The sequence below is a fragment of the Pempheris klunzingeri genome, chromosome 6 (assembly GCF_042242105.1).
Source record: "Pempheris klunzingeri isolate RE-2024b chromosome 6, fPemKlu1.hap1, whole genome shotgun sequence".
Taxonomy (NCBI): Eukaryota; Metazoa; Chordata; class Actinopteri; order Acropomatiformes; family Pempheridae; genus Pempheris; species Pempheris klunzingeri.
The window spans coordinates 20,932,474-20,954,202 of record NC_092017.1 but is presented as its reverse complement, the minus strand read 5'-3'; the positions used below and the strand labels follow the sequence as shown (position 1 = coordinate 20,954,202).

General features: G+C 40.3%; 1 protein-coding gene across 1 annotated transcript; it reads right to left on the bottom strand.

Moving 5' to 3' along the window:
* Positions 1–825: 825 nt before the first annotated feature.
* myo1f (myosin IF) lies at positions 826–20,172 on the bottom strand. Its single transcript, XM_070832441.1, has 28 exons — positions 20,039–20,172; positions 16,238–16,366; positions 12,965–13,054; positions 12,750–12,844; positions 12,493–12,580; positions 12,299–12,388; positions 10,628–10,759; positions 10,387–10,521; positions 9,893–10,025; positions 9,199–9,395; positions 9,009–9,089; positions 8,773–8,859; positions 8,455–8,541; positions 7,864–8,031; positions 7,116–7,201; positions 6,943–7,024; positions 6,754–6,860; positions 6,572–6,670; positions 6,315–6,459; positions 5,519–5,633; positions 5,262–5,431; positions 4,916–5,061; positions 3,992–4,138; positions 3,766–3,914; positions 3,551–3,613; positions 2,841–3,048; positions 1,935–2,095; positions 826–1,804 (listed from the first exon to the last, which is right to left on the bottom strand). Exons 1-28 carry the CDS (start codon positions 20,039–20,041, stop codon positions 1,728–1,730), a joined length of 3,270 nt encoding a protein of 1,089 aa, XP_070688542.1. The 5' UTR covers positions 20,042–20,172; the 3' UTR covers positions 826–1,727.
* Positions 20,173–21,729: the final 1,557 nt, after the last annotated feature.

The following is a 21,729-nucleotide window of genomic DNA, read 5'->3' as shown; positions in this document are numbered from 1 at the left end:
TAGTAGGTATCTTACCTCCCATGCTGCTGTGGTCCCAGGCTGCGCTCAGTCAGAGATGTTTCAGCTCCAGGTGGTTCAACAGGTGGATCTGTTGGGGCGGAGCACTGAAATCCTCCCGAGCCTGTCGCACGACACGTCACTAATAATCACACTGAACGGGTTTTCGTCTCTGGGCCAAACATGTAACCACTGCAACATGTCTGCAGTGGACCCATTTTTTTTTTCCCCATGAAATGTTTTTGGCTTTATTGGGGAAAACACTTCATTTGACTTCATAAGAAATACGAGACAAAAATTGTGGATAAAAACTATGCAGCGAGGTAAAAAGTACTTTAAAATCCAATAAGGGCACTTTAAACTCATAAATTATATAAAAGGCATTTATGGTATGTGTGTAAACTCGGTGCAGCACAATGTTTTAGCACCATTACTGCATTCCATAGATCATTTACATGTGAGAATTATTATTTAAATAATATAAACAAACAAAACGCATATATGACAGCCTAACATCAACATCAGCTGCCACAGGAGGCTGCTGGACTGTCTGTGATCGCAGCTTCAGATGTTAACAGGAGGATCAGTCGGTCCATCTGCCTCCGCTGCACCGGCCATGCAAATTTCAAAATAAAAGCACGAACGCTCTGAGTGGGCGGAAGTGTCTGTCTCTCTCTCTCTCTCTCTAAGTGTGTTAGTTTTATTAAAAGCTTTCATTTAAAGCTGCATACATGTGTGACATGAAGTGGTGGAAGTTTTCATATCTTTATCTTTACTCTGATTCTTGTATCAAAGTAAGTATGTAAAGCAAAAGAAAAAAAAAATCCATTCAGAGTGTTAAAACTCTTTATTTTTCTCTTATTCATATATAAAAACAGATATTGATTTACTATGAGGGAATTACATTATTTTACAAAATCAATCACAAAAAAATGCAACATTTGCAGAAATAAAAACTCACATTAACCGTGAAATTAGTAAGTCACCTGCTGTTTTGTTCGTCTATAACTTATTGATGACACAACCTAAACCAGTGCAAAAGTCCTTGAGGTAAAAATACAAAAATATATTTCTGTTTTTTATTGAGGTGATAAAATACAATGAATAAATTGTTTTTTTTGATTCACCTGAAGCAGGTTTGTTATGGTGCAAATGTAACAGTCAAGTTCATTTGTTGTACAGTCAACATTTCTATTATTACTTGATTCTATGCTGTTGTCTCAATCAGCAAAACTGAGCAGGATTGAAAATTGCTCTGGAGAAAAGTTTCAGGCAAATATAAACGCTGTAGACACCACAAAGCAATGCAGTATTTTTAGGTCACTGTTACTGCCTTAACTGTGTTAAGGCAGTAACTTTAACTATGAGTCATGTTCAGTGACGAATCAAAGAAAGATGTCGTGGGAGGGAGGGTGAAGTCAGAGATCTCGTTGGTCAATCGGAACAGGACGGACTGGGGCAACGACTGATGTGAAACCTAAGCGGCTCTTTGCAGTCGACCTGTGTTTGAACATCATGACCATAACGGTGTCCTGTGCTCTGCTCGCACAACACCATCCCAAACAAGTTATCTGTGGATCAAATGTCAGCGAGGTCCACCCCTAACGAGCCCTCTTTCCATTATGGATGAAGATCTTCCATGCAACCAATTCACAGGCAGTTTCTTTAGCGAACAGTGTGTGCTGCAGATTACACATATTTATAGACACAGACAAATCCACCAGGATGAATCAAATCTTATCCACATAGTTACCAGGGAAGAGACCTTCCCTTCCATGAATCCTGCCTGTCCACCAGCCTGAGGGATCTACAGAGAACATAAGCAGAGGGAAATATTATTAGCCACTAATAATCAAATCTATCAGATCAATCAATTTAGAGCCTACTGTTTATTTATTTTGATCGCTCTACATCTTGCTGCGTTTTTATCCACAGACCGTCTTTGACGAGGTCGAACTCGTCATTGACTTCAAAGCTGATCTCGTCCGTGTCCTGGCCGATGTACTGATATAGCGCCCGGCAGCGGGGCCCCTGGGGTCGAGGCTGAGGTTTAGGAGCAGGAGGAGGTCGCTGACTGATGCTCCTTTTCCTCTGCTTCCTGTGAGAAACAGAGAAATGACAAAGGGATGAAAGGAGCTGCTGATGACATGGACTCGTAAAGTTTCTTTGAGGCTAATTGGCCCGATAAGGACAGAGAGTTAAACTACAGAGAATACTTTTAAGTTTGCAAATCTTCATCAGTGAAATTTTTCATGCTTTATCTTTATGGTTTCTTTTTAAAACCTAAGTACAAAGTCAACCACAAGTAAATAAAAATCACATTCAAAATCACATTGACATTTGTAATAACACAGATTATTGGAGCAAAACCTTGCTCAACACTATACTGAGCGGGCCACTCCATATGTCAAGACCTTTGAGAATTAAACATCACCAGATCGACAAAATGGGCCAGTCCGTGGATCTCTTAAGAGAGCTCCCAGTAAATCAAAAATAAATTGTGTGGTAGCAGAGAGGGCAGCATAAATCACAGCCAAAAGTGGTGGAAGGACATTAGAGAGAGTGATTACAAAGGAATAAACCAACAGGTGCCCTGGCTTTAACAGAAGCTAGTGGACCAGCAGCTGCAGTAGCCTGGAGGTGGCAGCAGGACTTCAGCTCTCCATAAACAGGTTTATCTCTCACTTGTTTAGGCTCATTAAGTGTTGAGCCTCACCCTGACGTACCCTAACAAGTCAAGCTCGTACGCACTAATTTTGAGTGACTAATCCGCTCCACCCACACATTCTGTGACTGTCCCTTCCTTCCCTTTTATTCGTGTCTCACAAGGGGATCTTTCTTACCCTGACATGCCCTGGTCGGGCACATTGAGGAAGTCCATGTTCCCCTGGTTGTACTGGTTGTGGGCTGGGGGTCGGGGGGCCCTCTGGGAGCCCAGTTTGGGCAGGGCTGTGCTGGGAGGCGGGCCCTGTTTGCGCGGGGAGGAGTATGTGATATCTGATGGTTGGTGGTGAGGGGCCCTGGAAAACTGGGCTGCTCCATTCTGATGTGCTGAGGAGAGAGAGAGTGGAAAAAAATAAAGATAAAACCCAAACAACCTCCAAATGTCAGTACAGCTGAATAAAAACCTTGAAGAAATGCTACTTAGATATTAGCTTAAAAATCTAGTTTTTTTAATTATAAAGTGGGTTTGGAATGGTAGTGGTTGAAGAAGTATTCAGATATTTCATCTAATAAGTACATCAAATTTATGCTACTTTATGTACTGTTGGATAGTTTAATGTATAACAATTCATACTTTAAAGTCATACTTTACAAGATGATTTTGTATATAAAACCCAGATCTTCATAGTAACTAGTAACCTTAGCTGTTAAATAAATATTTGAATATGAAAGAAAGGTTGAAGCATAAAATGGAAATAAAGTAGCAGCACTTGATTGGTCACTTTTCAAGTCTACAGGGCCAGTTTAAATAAAATATACAGATAAAATACTGAGCATAACAATGAAAATTAAAGTGGTACAGGAAGGTTTTTAGAACGTGTGGCTTTACCTCTAGTATGTCCATTATTTCTCCCTCCACCATGAGACTGTGGAGCACTCTTCCTGGTGGGCTCTGAGGAAGTACAGTACATGCTTAGTTACAACAACATTCATATATAAAGAATCTATGCATAGAAACGTCTTTGTAATCTTTTGTTCATTTGTGTATTAAATTTTCTCTACACTTGCTCCTCCTGTGCTGCGTCATTATTATTTTTAGCTTACTGGAGGACTTGGGTAGACCGTCCCCAACGGTGATGGTGAGCGTCTTCCCTCCGGGTTTGAGCTGGGCCAGGTCCCCTTGCCCCCTCTGAAACACCACCACCCTGGAGCCACCGCCCCCCCAGCCCTCCTTCTTCACTCTGAACTCCAGCCTGAGAGGGAAGACAGCGCCTTAGTGGTCTGTGTCTGTGGGTTTCTATGTAAATGTGAGCGTGTGAGGTTCCCTCACCTGTCAGTGAAGGAGATTGTCAGTTTTCTCTGAGTCACGTCCTCGTAGCGTTTCAAGAGCAGGCTGAGGAACTCGGTCTTAAAGTTGGACTCCAGCAGACTGTCGTACTGGGCCTCGTGCAGGATGAAGAAATCATCCTGTCTTGTACTGAAGCAGCGAAAAAAATAAAAGATCCATTAGGAGCTTTAAGGCAAGAAAATGTTGTCGAACTGGTGCACCAACCAGTCATAACCAATGATAAAAATACTCCATCACAAATAAAAGTCATACATTTAATTTCTACTTGGGTAGAAGTAATGAAGTATTATCAGCTAAATTTACTGCAAATATCAAAAGTAGGTTGTGCACACTTGGCTATTTGCAGCGTATCAGTTTATGTTTGAACTTTCAGTCTGTTAGACCTTCAGTAGAGCAGACGTCAATGTTGAAGTTATTCAAAGTGTAATTTTTAGATAATGGACTGTATTATATTACGTAACATTTAAATCTGAAAACTAACTTTTAATTACAACTGTCAGGAAAATGTAGTGGAGTAAACAGCACAATGTTACACGCATTGTGTTTTCTGTTCAATTTTGTATTTCAATATTTTGTATTGTTGTGACTTGACCTCTGTATCGCACTCTGGCACAACAATTTCCATAAATAGTCATTCTTATTCTTATTCTTATTCTTAAAACGATGACTTAAGTACAGTGCTGAAGTAGACGTACCCAGACACATTGTTAGCTCATACTTGTGAAGGCCTGAAAACGTAGCTGATAAAAAGCTTCATAAAACTAAGTGAAACTTCTGTGAATTGTGAGTTCAGCGGGATATGTTCATGCACTGTTGCTGCAGCAGCGGCCTCTCATACAGCGGTTACTGACTGACCAGGTAGCATTGCTAGTTTTTGTACTTTCCACTGCAGAAGTGAAAACCTACCTGAGAGAGACGCCGCTGATGCTTCCAAACTCCAGTTTTCGTTTAAGCACCTCCTTTATCTGTCCCTTCTCGGGCCCTTTCTTCACCTTCTCTCGGCCAATCAGATAGATGCCCTTGGGGGTCAAGATCAAGTCTCTCTTGATAGACTGGGTGTGAGAAAAAAAGAAGTGAGAACTGTGAGTAATGCCAGAAAGGAGAAGAAGAGTGGGTGGCTTTGGGGAAGAGGTATATACTGTGAAATTTTTTTGTCAAATTCATAAAGAGGAATTTTACTCAGGTCTAAAGAAGGAAACACTAACATCATCTTTAATAAAATGAAACATAACAACGCTTCTTAAAGCTTCACCTTGAACCTGCGATCAAACTTGTTGACAGAATCTGCGAAGTCGACACGCTCCCTCTTGGCCAGGAACTGACGCAGCTCAGGCCTCTGCTCCAGACCGAGGTAATCTCCGACAAAGTTCCTGTTGATGCTGTTCTTCCTCCGCTCCTTGGAGTTGTACAGGATGTCTGAAGCTGTGTCGCAAGCATGGACAAACAGTCAGAACGGCAGTCCAAAATGTGCACTTTAGCGGGGACAATGTTTCTGTCTTTGTAACTCACCCTCCTCTCTCATCTGTTCGTACTTCTTCCTGGCAATGAATCTTCTCCAGGATTTCTGAATGATCCTGGCAAACGTGTCAAACTTCCTCTCCCTCATCTCCTCGAGTAGGAAAAGCTGTGGAGCATCCAGCGTGAGGAAGGAGTGTAGGTTTATCATTTATTACATCATTTGAAACAGTTCAGTTCAATGCAGGTCATACCAGGAAGAGCAAGATTCTTTATTTAAACTTGATTGCTCAGTAAAGACAAGAGAAGCTGCAGATTCAAGCGATTCAACACTAAGACCAACTCCTCCCTCTAACATTAATTCTTTTTGATGGCATTGTCAAAATACTCAGCTACAAGTAACAGAGCTGGACTCAAAAGGTTACTTAAGTAAAAGTGTGTATTATCTGCAAAATGTGCTCAAATGTAAAAGCCCTCATTTGATAGAAAAATTGCCACTTAGAGTTTTATACTATTATATAGTTTATCAATAACCTTCTATTGCTGATGCAGTACTATTTTACTAATTTTAATTAAATTATTTGCTGTTATGTAGTTTTATCTGTAAAAGTGCAAAGTAATTTAAAGCTAATATCTTTATCTGTAAATAAACTGGTAACTAGTAACCCTCGGAGCTATAGATGAGTGGAAGTATAAAGTGGAATGAAATGAAAATACTCCAGTAAAGTATAAGTAACTCAACTTTGCACTAAAGTTCAATGCTTAAGTAAATGCACTTAGTTATACTCCACCACAGATCAATACAGATGAAAAATACAACCCTGACTGAAATATATAAAATGTTTGTTACCGATTCAGGGTTCTTGACAAAGACCTTGGTGCGCCCCATCTGGTACTGGTCATTATCCATGTTGACGGACCGGAGGAGGTGGAGGACCCCCTGTTGCTCTGGACCCCTCCAACACGGCCATGTCTCCACCGTCAGAATGGCATACCTGAATACAACAAGTGCACACACACACACGGCAGATGTACACACATGCCAACCAAAAGTCACTTCTTTCAGGACAAACACACAGTGGAGGGTGCAAAAAGGATCAAACTCACCTCATCAGAAACTTATTGAAGACTCTGCGGTACGCAAATCCAGCCCGTCTGACCCGTATGTTTTCCCGCAGTCCCAGGTATTCCACCTGATGCCTGACCCTAAAAGCAGATGGAACGCCGTCATTCGTTAAGAAGTCCGTTAAGTGTGTTTTGTACATGTAAGTCACAGTGAGGATGCTGACCTGCTCTCCTCCCAGTCTTTGGGCCTTTTTGTCTCATTGGGTTTGATGCAGCGTATATAGTGTGGAGTGCATTTCATCAGCGTGTTCACCAGATCGTTAGCTTGTTTCTATCAAAAACACCAGCACATCATCAATGCACTGTTACAACCCGAAACCTCTGTCTTTCTTTTTTGTGCTTATAAAACTGACCTTGATCTTGGAGCTGGCTGTGGTCGGCCTGCCTTTCTTGTCTGTGTTGAGGTTTTCAGGGAACAAGCTACGGATGAAGTCACTGTAGAGACAAATTCAAATGTTTTTTCATTGAATTTCTTTACTAAACACAGCACAAGTCCAAAAACATCAGATAGCTGTCAGAGACTTACTACTCGCTGCTTTGCATGAGCTCAATGAGGTCGGGGAAAAGCACATCCCGGTTTCTCTCGCAGAAGCCGTTGATATCATACGACACCTGAGACGACACCAGACATTATAACTGCTGTGAAAACTTTACCAACCAGGCAAACGTTATTAATATTTAGCAGAGAACATTGCTTAACAATTCTGAATTCAATTGTGCTTGTAGTTCAACGTGCCCTGGCGACAACAAACATGTTTACTTCCTCTTGGTGTGACTAATTCCCCAATTACAACACACATCTGCAAACAAGCGCTAAAGGCAGCAACACCACTGTGGTCAATAAATAAAATGCATAGGTTGCTCCACAGTCTATGCTCAATACAACAGGTGACTGTGCTGTTAAATCCCTTCTAAAAAATACTTTTGCAAACATGCTTTTATGTGATTTTAGTCAATTTTATTTTTATGTAGAATTTGCGATTTATTAATTGTATCGCAGTTTCTTTGTGTGTTTATAGTTGTACCTGTTTTACCTCATATATTAGCCTATGGCTATTTTTTGTTGCTGTTTTTATATAATTTTGACATTATGGCTGTTTTTATATTGCATATTAACTGTTATTTCATTTTTGTAGTTACTGTTTTGTTTTTTGGGGTTTTATTGTAAAGCACAACATTGTTTTTTATAAAAACTACCCTAGAATTTAAGTTATTATTATTATTATTATTATTAACAAAGGGCGGGATTTCTGAGACAGGTTTCAGGTTCCTACCTTGCCAGCGTAGTGATGTATGACGAAGCCGGAGTTCCAGCTGTTGAAATGTTCATGTGTTCCAACAGCGGCCTGCAGTTTCTGCAGCAGAGTACCATCTGCACCCTCTCCTTTGGCATGCATAGTGGCGCACACGTCATCCAGCACGCTCATTACACCAGGAGGGTTCTGCAAGGAGAGGAGGCGGTGGATGAATTTTACTGTAAACAGATTTTACGCACGTGAAAGTGGGAAAATAAAAGATCCACCATGCAAATATACTGTTTAAAAAGTCATTATTGCTTATTATTGCTTAAAATATTGGTAAAACCATTCAAGCCAAGCAAGAGAACTAATTGTTTATGTTTCTCAAAAACTAAGTCAGGAAAAAAGGTCCCCAAAAAAATCATGTGATGCATCAATATTTTACTCTGTATTTTGCACGAGGTGATTCTTTGCTGTTTTTATAGACGTGCTGTTTTTTGAGGTAGAGCACCCAACTAGTTCCGTGCAGGAGAAGCACATGTTTCCTTTTATAAACCGCTTCAAACTGATAAACCCCGTATTTACATGCTTCTAATTATATGTTGGTTGATGCACTTATGAGCTTACCAATTTATTTTCAATGAGGTCGCACACAATCTTGTTGTTGAAGTACTGGATGGGAGTCCACTTGATGCCCTCCTGAACATACTCTTCCTGGGTGAGGATTACATGACAGAAAAGAGCAAAAAGGACAACTGATTGAAATACGTTTTAAGACGTTTTATTTCCACCCATATTCAGACTAAATCAAACAGAGGCTCACATTGTGTCTCTCTATCAAACAGAACTTATTTTACTCAACATAGAGCAGAGGTTAAGAGACAAGGATGACAAATCATGAGATGCAACAGAATTCATAAAAGCAATAAATTGCGCTGTAGCTACCTGCTCAGCCTTCAGAGTCAGTTCAATAAAGATCTGTTGCAGTTTCTCGTTGACAAAGTTGATACAGAACTGCTCGAAGCCATTTCTCTGCCGGGGGAAGAGCACAATCCAGTCAATGTCAGATTATCAGCACTGAAAATCAAATCCTGCTGTGCTGCACCACATGTAGAACTAACATCTGTTATTTTAGTGGCTGCCTATTAATGCATTAGACTGTAAATTGTAAGAGGGCTAACCTGGAATATCTCAAAGCCATAAATGTCAAGTACTCCGATACTGAATTCTTCGTATGGCTTTTGGATGGCTTTATTTATGGCCTGGAGAAGACAGATGGCAGAAGAGAAATATAAAATACGAATGAATTTAAGTCAGCTTGTGACGGTATCCCATGTGGATGAAGAGAGCATGCTTTTCACTTCCTCGTACCTCCACCAGGTAGTCAAAGAGTCGTGCGTAGAGGGCTTTGGCCAGGGCATCTCGCGTGTAGGTGGCCTGCTCCTGGTTAAGGGTCACATTAATGGACTCAGACTTCCCTCCCCACTTTGAATCCATCTTCCGGCTGGTCAGCTTGTCCTGCAGACGGTTGGGGTCGATGCCCAGCAGATAGGCGGGGAAGGCGAGCACTGGAGACGAAAAATTGCGTTTCAAATCAACACAAACATATCAAATATGTAATAATGAGGCTGGTAATAAATAGTTCAGGTATGTTCAGCTTCAGGACTGAAAGTGTACCAACTATCTGATAATGTGTCTATTTATAATAAATGTAGATGTAACTGAACACAGTTGAAACAGCTATAGGTTTATTTCTATGACTCTAGACAGAGGGATGGTAAAATTGCCACCCTGGATGTAAACACCAATTAAATGTTGAGCAGGGAATCCCTAGGCAGCAAACATAGGAGAAGATAAACAAGGTAGAACCGATGTTCACAGATTCTATCAATTAGTCGAGTGTCTGCCACGGGACTGCTGTGTCATGGTGACCGCTAATTTACACATATTCCTTGGGGAAAAAGTGGGACAATTATAGCGAGTGCCAGGTGGGAATGTGTGTGCACGTGTATGGATGAGTGAATCCATGCGTGTCTGGTGTGTGATGTGCATGTGTCTCACTCACAGTCCGTGCTCTCCACCTGCCCGTAGTTGCCCGCCTCTATGAAGCTGATGTTTCCCAGGTGGAGGATGCCTGCGACGATCTGCAGCACCTGGCTCTGGATGTTGCCTGGGATCCCGATCACCTGCATGGCCTCCTGGAGAGCACAACATAAAAGGAGGCGGTGAGGGCATCGGTTTGTAGCAGTCAACAAACATGGGTTTTTGTTTACTATACATTTTTTGTTTCCTGTTATTTCTTAAAACTATAATACTCTATGAGGTTTGTCATTCTGTTCTTTATTTTCTACATCATGACACCTTAGAGCAGTGAATCCCGACCAGGGACCAAGGGTTTCCAGGGGAAGCATAAGAACAGTGGCTAAACCAATTAGAAAAATGTAAATCATGATCTAATGAATAAAAACATATATCCACAGATTGAATCTGCTGTGACATTTGAGTCTAAACACTTAGTTAAAAGTAATGAATAACTGGCTGAAAAAGCCAAATATATACCATTGTCTCTTGGAAGTCTTTGCTGTCGTTGGTGCCATCCACCTTATAGGTCCCAGACTGGTTGAGGTAGTAGTAGTAGTCTGGGGTCATGACGCCCAGGCTCTCTTTCTGCTGAGCGTTGGCGCCCTCTATCAGCTGGAAGACAACAGTGCAGGTACAAGAGCAGGTACACATGAAATAAACAAGCATTTTTAAGGCAGCTGTAACTGATCTGTGACAGTGTCTCTTATCAGCTTCCGACCTGATAGTAAATGTGAAAGTTCCTCTCACTCTCATTTTGGCTCACCACCCTCGACTTCTCCAGCAGGAAGTTTGAGATTTTGCCACCGTCTGGCTCTCCCCCTCTGCTGAACTGAATCTCAAAGTATTTACCCTGGTAGACATAAAATCAAAGTCAACAATCGAAGGTGGCAAACAGGCTGTCAACCGATGAATCTGTCAAATCTGGTTTAACGCAGCAGTTGCAGAAGCACTTCCCCTCATTGTGAACTCTTCCTGTCATACTACTAAAGGCTCATTAACAATAAATATAAGCAAATAAAGGTAATGTAGCATTAAACCTTTGTTTCAAAAGATAAAAGATGAAGATAAAAACTGTGATTTCCATGGTTGCTTCATCTGCATATTAAAGTAATTCTGATTCTGACGACCTAGAAGACACTCATATCTAACTGCACTGGTCCATACCCAAAATATCTCTTGCTACATCAATGGTGACAGGAAACAGTAGAACTAAAGCTGTGCACATGCATGTTGATGTGGTTTACAGCTGTGAAATTAGAGCAGCAGGACCCCACAGCTGAGAAACTAAAAGGGGATGAAGTGAAATGTCTTTTTATGAGCATCAAACCATCACTGTCAGCTGCAGCAGTGCCTCTGCTGTGCACTGTCACGCTAACTGGCATCTGAGCAAAAACGTTATGTATCCTTTTACACCGTTTTTCAGTGCAGACTGTACTGTCAGGAAACTCAGAGTATCTTTGGATCAGTTCAAAGTTATAGATCCAGATTATATAGATTAGTCAGTTCAAGAAAAAATGCTAAACATTCCTCTTCGAGCTTCTCAGTTGTTTTATGCGACAGTCCACAACTTAGAGGTTTGGACTGTGGGTCGCACAACAATGTCAATTAACTCTGAAAATATGCTGCAGACTACTGATTGTAAAAATAATTGTAAAAAATTATTAATTGAAAGACAGCAGTTTGAGTAATCAGAAATCTGTATCACTGTCTTTTTTTATATATAAAATGAGTGATGCATCCCTTTTATTGAGATAAACATTCTTGACTTTGGAAACAGCACCCTTTAGCAGCTCTTCTGGAGCTTTCAAATGTATCAAACGACAGCAGATTGAGATTTTTTTTGTCGTCAGTTCCTTCCAAGGTTGTGCAAAACGAGCGTTTCCCAACGTGGGTGAAAAAGTCGACGATGTGATTAGAAATACAGAAATGTTGTTCTGATGGATTTCATTTTAGCATCATTTGAAGTTATGGTTCTCTAATTTCTAAACTATGAGGAAATGTCTCTGTTTGCCTGGAAAAGAAAAATACAAGAGAAATAAAAGAGAAATCTGTCTAGACATTAACCCTGGTCATTATGTGTAGTGACCTGTGTGATGGTTGTGAATGTTAACAGTTCAAAAAGCTTTGCAACATGCAAAGGGAGGCAAACATTATATTTCTGGTCTGTCTACGTGTCTGTGGGTTTGGCTCTCTTTCTAGCTACAGGTTTCATTGAAATATGAAAGGCTTATCATTTATTTTACAACTTTGTTTCACTCTCAAGTGTTGTTTAGAGTAGAGTAATAGTTCAGTCATAGTTGTCAAAATCTTCTTCTTGAAAACTACATTTCCTGATTAATTTAAGCGTGCACCTATTTACAGTAGGTGTTAAAGTAAAGACTGTACTCACAAAACGACTAGAGTTGTTGTTGCGGACGGTCTTGGCATTACCAAAAGCTTCCAGCAGAGGATTTGACTGTAGGATGATGTCTTTTACATGCTGCAGCACACACACACACAACACACAATGAGACAACAGGAATACCTACACATCACACTGCCAGAAGTCTAAAGGTGTCTTGAGTCATTGCGCGTTGCCTCTACCTGAACTTTCGATCCTCCTCCAGATACTTTGGAAATGTATCCCATGATGTATTTGGCAGCCACCGTCTTTCCAGCACCGCTCTCGCCACTACGGCAACACCATGAAAAGTAGGACACAAAACAACATAACATTACTCAAACTACACCGGCACATGATGAGATAATGCTGCAATACAAAGAAACAGAACACGACCAACACCAAACAGACACACACACACACATGCAATGAAAAGGAAAAACAAGGCTGCTGTGATCACCTAATGATGACACAATGATTCTCCCCATCAATCATCATGTTTCTGTACATGTTATCAGTCAAGGCGTAGATGTGGGGTGGATTCTCATACTGGGCCTACAGGAGACAAACAGACACAAAGGTCAGTGCAGGTAATGGACTGTACAACAACAATTTGAACCTTAACATCACAAATTTACAGGAATTGCTGATAAAATGCTGAATAATTTTACTCACAGCTCCTTGATAAAGTTCGATCTCTCTGTCAGTGAAATAGGGCATCTGTTTGAAAGGGTTTACTGATATCAATACAGGTCCGATGTATGTCTGAGCAGTCACGTCAAGGAACGTGATGGAAAAATAAGCTTTTGAATCACCACAGAACTCAATCTACATTTCCACAAGAACTTCACCAATATTGTCTTTTTTAGGCCGATACGATACAATATCAATATTTGAAATCTAATCTAATATAAAATTACTTGTCACTACTTTTTTTTACATAAATACATGATGTTAACAAAAATTTCTGAGAAGCATCACTTTTACCTGTTTATTAAAGGATTGTGATGAATATTTGTACTGATCGGGACACAAATGTACGAAGGTGGGTTGCAAACGTTGCTATAGATCTGACAGTAAAGGGTGAACTAAATATTTTAGCGCTCTCTGATGTCTGATTTTTTTTTCAGACTAACAAATCAGGAGAAAACTTGTTTGAGACCTGCCTCTGTCTCAGCAACATACATGCCAACACAGGCAAAGTTTCTGAACCGTCTCTGGCGGGAGGCCGAAGTATAGCACGTTTCACTAAGTGTAGGAAAGTACAGTTGTACATGTTAACATTAATCAGCAGTGAGCAAATGTCCTCAGTGTACTTTGAAGCTGTTTCCAATTCAAAGCTGTCTCTCTACGCCTGCTCCACCAGCTTATTTTATCAAGCAGGTGTCGCCAAAAGCTAGACAGACGTTTCTGGACTTTGTTCTAGACATTTCGCTGAACAACAACTAACTAAGACGCATGCTGAGTAAAAGTTTGAAGAATTTTTTTTATTAAAACAGCTATGGCTCAGTACAGGTCGTCGTTAGCTGTTCAATTATACACTATTCATGCGTCATGAGGCGACCATGAGGTGACCGCTCCCACATAGGTGACAGGAAGTGTGTTCCATTTCACACCAGTGGCACAACCCGAAATACCCCATCTTTAGTTCTAGAGTATCTGTGACTATAGCAGCGCTCACAATGCTAACTTGCTGATGCCAAGCAGGTATGATGTTCACCATCTTAGTTTAGTGTGTTAGCACTAGCTCTGCTAATTAGCAAATGTACGGCTGCGGCTGATGGGAATGTCTGTAATGTTGCAGGTATTTGGTCACAAACCAAAGTGAAGGACAGATTAAAATTTTTGATCTCATGTTGGAACAAGATTTAAAGGTAAAAGATCAGCAAAGATGTTACAGTTAATACAGCTGTCTATGAAAACCACAAATATGAACCTTATGGTGGAACAAGATTAAATATCAGGGCATCACACAAGTCAGTAGGATTCATCCTCCACGAACTTTGAATCTTAATCAATAACTCAATGATTGTTGAGATATTTTAGTCTGAACCAAAATGGCGGGCTGACAGACAGACATCTGAGCGATGCTGCTGGTTTGACTTGAACAAATTAGAGACTATTTTTGGTGTCAGGTCACAATGATGTGGGTAGAAATACTGAGGTCATGACTTCGATATTTAAAAAAAACTTTGCTGACCATTAAATGAAGCTTAACCCTCCTGTTGTCCTCATATTCTGTATACACCCCGTGTCCTCCGGGTCAAAATGACCCATCTTCGTTAAACCCCCAATATAAGTAACTTAATTGAATTTGAAACACCAAATCTTATTTTGCTTGAAGAAACAACTTGTCATTCACCACAAATTGTGTGAATACCTGAGTTTTCCCTCTTCACCTGGCAGAAAGACTGCATTTATTCAAGACACCACTCCTTGCTATGACACTGTCAATTGTATCATTGTTTCTTGTTGTCTTGACTCCCGGTTATCAAATCGTAGCAGTAGGTGTGAAAGAGTTTGAGTGGCTCAGAAAGTTGGCCTTCCACTCTCTGCATCCCATAGACTAGCTGCAGTCGCATGACTGTATACACCTGCTAAGATTATGGGTATATAGGGTATTCCTCCCCATCTTCTTCTTCTGATACATCCTCCACTTCCTCTTCTGAATCAGAGTTGTCTTGCTGGACATCTGAAAAAATCAGCTCTAGAGCCTGTTCGACGTTATGACGCGCACTCATGGCTTCAGCACAGAGATAATTCGGGGTACTGTCATCTGCAGCACCTTTATAGCCTCTGGGAATCCACAGACAAAGGGGCAATATTGTTACATTTGGGTCAGATCAAAGGCAGTGCAGTCTGCAAGAAGACCACCTGTCTTGTCTTGTTTATGTCTGCTACTGATTGATCTGAGACAGAACTAAAACCTTCTCACATTCTGCGGTGTGTAACTAACTCTGTGACTGTGATTTCAACTCAATTTGACTGTCGGGTCATTTTTTTGTATTGTACCTTTTTTTGCACAGCTTACATGGAAATGTGAATAAAGGCAACAATTCACTTTTTCTAATGTTGGGATCAATCTAGGAAAAGTCATCAAATTTCAAGTTGAAAAAATATCGTTTAGGGGAATTTTTTTTGGTTTTTAACACAGTGGCGGGTCATTTTGACCCGAGGACAACAGGAGGGTTAAACAGTCTATATTTCCTCATTCATGTCACATTCACTTAATGTTGACTTGGAAAGTCAAAAGTTAAAGATTATCCACTTATTGTCATTCTTATTAAATTATAAATGTGGCTTATAGCTGCAATGCAGTCAACTGATGTCAGTAGCTTCTGGATTTGATATGAATTTTTGTTCTTGTTCTAAATATGGGTTTGAAGTTCATCTGTGCTCTAAGAGGACGGAAGTGAGCTGTTGAGTCACCCGGTGAATGCAGAAGGGGAAGAGTGAATTCATTGTATTTATGTCCTTATATGTTCGTTCAGTTATTTCACTTCATATCTGTGCTTTGGTGGGCATATTTATGTGTGTTTGCAGGGAGGGATGGACGTATGAATGTGGCTGTACAGGACTTAGTGTAACAGAGAGGATGGAGATAAATGTGTCTGACAGACATGTAACAGGGTGCACAACACACTAGTGCCCCTCTTTTCACCAAATTAAGATGAAGAAGATGAAATTTTCTGGTGCTTTTGAGTGATAAAAGGCAAAGACAGGCATGAGAAAATCACATTGCTGTTCTTGTCTCACAGTCTGACTTCCTGCTCTCAAGGATCTCAACAAGATCCTCTTTGTTTGGATGCAAATTATTTTCTGTTCTACCGTTAAATTGTTAAAATTCAAAATGGATATTTGTAACACCTGGCTAGAACTGAAAAACAAAATAGCACAAAAATCAAGACAAAACTGAAATAAAAATGTAAACATCAGCCTGTAGGATACAAAGATGTAGTCGTCCATGTATCTTTTCTTGAGGTTTTCCACAATGGCGTCCTCTGTGATTTTGGACAGCAGGACCATGTCGTCCACTCCGCTTTGCTTCACATTCTGACTCTGCCAGTGGTACTTAGCCTGAATCACATACCAGAGAGGGAGAAAGAGTCACACCACATATGTGGTTCCTGTTCAACCCTTGATAAGTTGATGAAGTTCAGTTTACACGTCACGAGAAGAACTATTCAGCCTGTAAAAACACTATCTTCTGTAGCTCCTTTTTACAGAAAACCTGTGTTACAAACTTGAGGCATGAGTTTACAAGGTACTTGAGACTAAAAGTTATTATGTCTTCAGATCTGCTGGTTAGATTTTGATTAATTTTTCTTTAATCTTTGTTTTAAAGTCCCCCAACTTCAGGGAATTGTTGTGCCCTTAAGTTCAAGTACACAGAAAGGAAGAAAATTCTGCTAAAATTGATGGAACAGAAAAGAAAGACAGAAAGAAACACACAAAAGAAGGAAGTAACAAACAAACTAGAAACAAGCCAATAATAGGAACTAACAACTGTGTCATGCAAACAAACAAAAACTAAAGAGAAAAAGAAGATAAATTTACAAAAACAAACAAGGAATGGAGAGCACTGAAGACTGTTCGGTACCTGGAAGTGTCTATAAGAGAAAAGAGACAAGTTTGGCATCTGTATTGATGGGTATTAAGAACGTAACCCATTGTGGTTGCCATTACAGGAAGCTGGGGCTGGTTGCCAGGCAACAGGTCACAGGCGAGGTGAGCTCATTTTCTAACTTGGACGTTTTAGAGAAGCACAATCAAATATCGCTATGTGTCTTATCAGAAACAGTCCCTGATCATCACACGGTGATGAAACGACAGCTTGAACTTAATGACTGCTGCGTTGTGAAACTATGTCTGTGTTTCTGTAATTACAGACAGACCAAAGTTTTCCAAGTTCGAGTTCCCGCCGACACCTGGTTACAGAGCTCTGAGGTGAATTCTTCTCCTGCTTCTTGGTTTTCCATAAAAGACGCTGGTCTGTTTGATGTGTGAAGCCGAGCAGATTTTGTCACTGGCATGGTGGTTGGGCTGTGGTCTGGGGCTTCAGCCTACATTTACTGCTTCACAAGGGAGAGCTTACAGGTACGGTTCTTACGCTGCATCCCTGATCGACAGTCAGCAGAACAAAGAAAATCACCATGACATTAGAAAGGACAGAGCTGCAGATCATAACTAACATTTGAGCATTTCTTTCATTTTAGTACAGGTGTAGTCAGCATGGTGGACATCCAACAACAGCAATCATTGGTATCAGAAATGTCACTTCCAGCTTTACAGGTTTCCTTTAACTTCTTTTTCCTCCTCTTATAATTCATCTATTCTAGTCTGCACCAAGCCTAATTAACACTACTCAGTAACACTTATATGACATCACTCATCTTGCTATAAAATCACTTTTTTTCTGGAAACAAACAAAAAAGGAGAAAGAAAATCCTAAATTCTGCTGGATGTGTGAGTAAAGACGTGTGTTGTGCAGCCAAATGTGGAGCTTCATTTTAAATTCTAGTGGAGATCCCAAAGTTTCCAAAATACCAATTATGTCTTCAGGGGAATGAGAACAAAATAGAATAAACATGTTAATATTTCAATAATAGACACAGCAGGTACTGACGCTTCAATTTAGTCTTTCATACGTGTGATACGTGGTGTCATTCAGTGTAGTTGTATTTCTAATTTTAACCACCATCAAACACGAAGTGGCAAGTATCCAACCCAAGAAACCAAAAGCAGCAAAGCTCAGTCTGTTATAAATGTTTCTGTCATCTTCGTCGCTTGTTTTTATTCTCTCTGGGCTGAATTACAGCAGATGTATCATACAGGGTTGAAGGCTAAATCTGGTTTTATTGTATATTTTTCTTATTAACAACAAATCCATCGAAAAGGCCAAACATAGCGGAGCATCAGTTCTTCTCTCAATACTTTCAGACCTTCCTACACTGTTTGTAGCTCTTAGCTTGAAGCCATTTGGTTCCTGCTGAAGATATCAATCTTTAAAATGGGTCAGAAATATATATTTATTTATTTTTTCATTCATTTTTATGAACTGCATAAAGTTACCTTTCTGTGCCCTGCCTCTCTTAACTGATTAAACGTTACAGCGTTAAAATCTGAGCTTTGCAGGTTTTTCAATATTAATGATGTTAGGATATGGTGGCGAAGTGCAGCATTAATGTCATTCACCAGAGAATTATTGCTCCAGTTATGTTTATGAGAGGATATGGTGCGTAGCTCTGACATTTACAAAATAGGCACAAATAGTTTATTTTAGCCTCTTTATCTCATTAATGTACTGTACTCATTAAATGGAAAAATACATTATCAATGATTAAAGTAATAGTTGTCATGTGTTAGTGCCGCCTACAGATGTATGATTTTCCTGCTTTAACAGCGATACATTGCATTACAACAAACAATACATTTAAAACATCAACCACAAGTGTTCACTGATGTCATTGTGACTAGTTTTCATTCAAACACTATCTGCTCTTCAGAAACTGAAAAATCACTAGAAAGATATTGTTGTTCAGTTAAAAATGCAAATGTTTTATGCTGTGAGACCCAGGAACAACATGCCAGACATCTCTGTCATACTGAGGTTTTGGCAGACGTCACAACAGTCGAGATCTGAAAATCATCAAACCAGAACAACTGTGAACTGACCCTTTAACATCCGTCACATTCCTCAGGAGTTATTTCTGTTTGAGATGCTTCCTTGGGTCTTTCTTCGAATACATCTTTGCCTGCAGCTCACTCATGACTCTTATTTTGAAAGGATAACAGCTAAAAGATCAGCTACAAACATCCACACCCAAAATCTACGTGTTAAGTCTTTTTGCTGCGTGTTTTGACTTCAAAAAAGAGACAGCGTGAGTTTGGATGTGCGGGGGGGGGGGGGGGGGGGACCATTCTGAATGTGAGGAGGAAGTGCTGTGAGAGAAACGACAGGCCTCTCCTGTAGTCCACTTCCCCTCGCACACCTCATCTCTGCCTCTTGTGAAACCTCATTAGTATTGTAGATGCTACTGGTTCTCTTCCTGCAACTGCCTGTAACTCTCTTTGGCAGCTCCCCTCTTTGGCAGACCCCCCTCCGCGAGATAACTGAGATTACCCTACAGCTCACCAAACTCAGGGAGGATTTGAGATAATGTTTCTCCTTTTTTTTTGGACATGAACACCATGTTTTATGCTGACTTCTTGTCCTGTATACACTTTACATCTGAATTTCATGAGTCCAAATCCACATTTTCATCAAAAATATGAATATAAATCAAAGCACACAACAATGCAATGCACATATCTTGCTATGTTGAGCAAATATCAATGAAAGGGCTTGTCCTAAAAAAGAGGAAACTCACTCTGCTGCTGTAAAGGAGCCGAATTTCTCTGAAGAGACGGCCCTTTAAAACACACTATCACACCCATCATTGTGTCAAAACTAACTTTAAAGCATGAAATACCCTCATGACTTTAAAATACCCTTTAAAGCATGAAATACCCTTTTGCAGCTGGAAACTATTAAGATGAAATTCAATTAATGGTGAGCTGGGGTCACTCACAGAGGAAGAAAACTGTCTAAAAATGCTTGGAAACAAAGCAACAAGAATCTGTGCTTGAAATCTAAATCTATGAGAAAACACAAGATACATAAGCCCCACATAAGGTTTTTGGAGTGTACCGGCATGCTACAGCTGTCTGAGGGTGTGTGAGATAGCAAATGAAGGTGTGGTACTTTACCATTTTTCCAGTGGGCCTCTCCTCCTCAGGTGTCCACTGTCCAGAGAGTGTGTGTTTATGTGTGCGTTGTTAAAATCCACTGGCTGACCTCCTCAGAGTGCAGCCATCACACAGCCAACGGCAACCTACAAGACATCCACTGCAACATTCAAAACTTACTTCCTCATACTCCCACAGATGTAGTGTGTGAAACAAGAACTGCTTGAAGATAACACACACACACACACACACACACGCGCACACATAGATGCGCATACCCATCACACAAAGCTAAGCCGCTACTTCTGTATTTCAGTCAGATTCAAGTCATCAGAGCGAGGATGAAAGAATGAGCTAATGGGCTGATGACAGTGCCTGTGTCAGCGGCTCCAAAGGTTAAACAGCACAATTAGTCAATTCAATTCATGTCGCCAACAGCAGACGTGTGTTTTTGGCAAAAACAACCACAAAGTGATAATTATCTTCAATCTGTTGCCAAATGATGGTGTTTCAGTTGTGAGCTACCGGCTCCACCCAGGCTGTGGTTACTTCACGGTGTCTCTGTCGTCAGAGGCTGCTGCTTACAACGCCCATAATAACTGATCAGGTTCACACAGAGTGTACATCATCCTGACACGAGTGAGTGTGTGTGTGTGTGTTTTGAATCATTTTGAGTGAAAACTGCTTTCAAGTGCCTGCACAGCAAACCTAGAACGATGTGGATCTGGTCTCATACATTATGTGGTGGGTGCAGAAACTTTTAAAACTATTTTAAAGGAGGAGGGCGTGTTTGTAGAATAAGTACAAATGTGTTAAGACTCACTCACATTTAAAGCCCTGGTTCAGCAGTAAACTGTACATGATCTGTAGTTGCACTGTTCATTCAGTGTAATGATTATGTATATGTATGGGCTTTAAATAGACTTACTTTAAATATTCCCATATGAAATATATCAATAAATAGCTGCTATTTGTAACTCCTATTATTCTGGACACAACCCTCACCCCTCCAACAAGGACCAAGAGACCCAAATAGTGATTTTGTGGTCATTTGGGATTTTTATGCAGCTGTTTTGCACCTCTTTGTGGTTATTTTCCATATCTGTGGCCCTTTTGCATCTTTCTGTGGTTGCTGTACGCCTTTTGCAGTCACTTTACTTGTCATTTTAGTTGAGTTTTTTTCCTGAATGAGAAAATAACCAGCAGATTAATCGATAATGTATCCAGTCATGAGCTGTGGCCTCAGTGGTGGGGGCTCATTGCTGTTTTGGCCACTAGAAGTCACTAAAGTGAAACAGCAACAAAAGGTTAATACAGTATTTTTCATGCAGTTATTTGAGATGATAAATTTGAGCACAAGTTTTCTTGCACTATAACTCTTTTGTTATTTTTTCAATTTTTTTTTGTTTTATGTTTGCCACTTGTCATGCATGTGAAACTGTCGTCCTGTGAGACAAAAAAAACATTCAGAGAAATAAGACAGAATCTGACAGAACTGAATCTTATCTTATGTAATCAAACATGGAGCTCTAGAGCACCCATAGCATAATTTACACACCACTGGGTTGTATCGGTACGGTATACACTGCATGTACATTTACACATAATCAACAGACCCTTCTCGTCTTGTCTTGTGAGGAACATCTCAGCCGCACTCAGACAAAAAGGAAGAAGTTCTTGCTTCATCTTTTCCATGAAGGCTGTCTGATCCA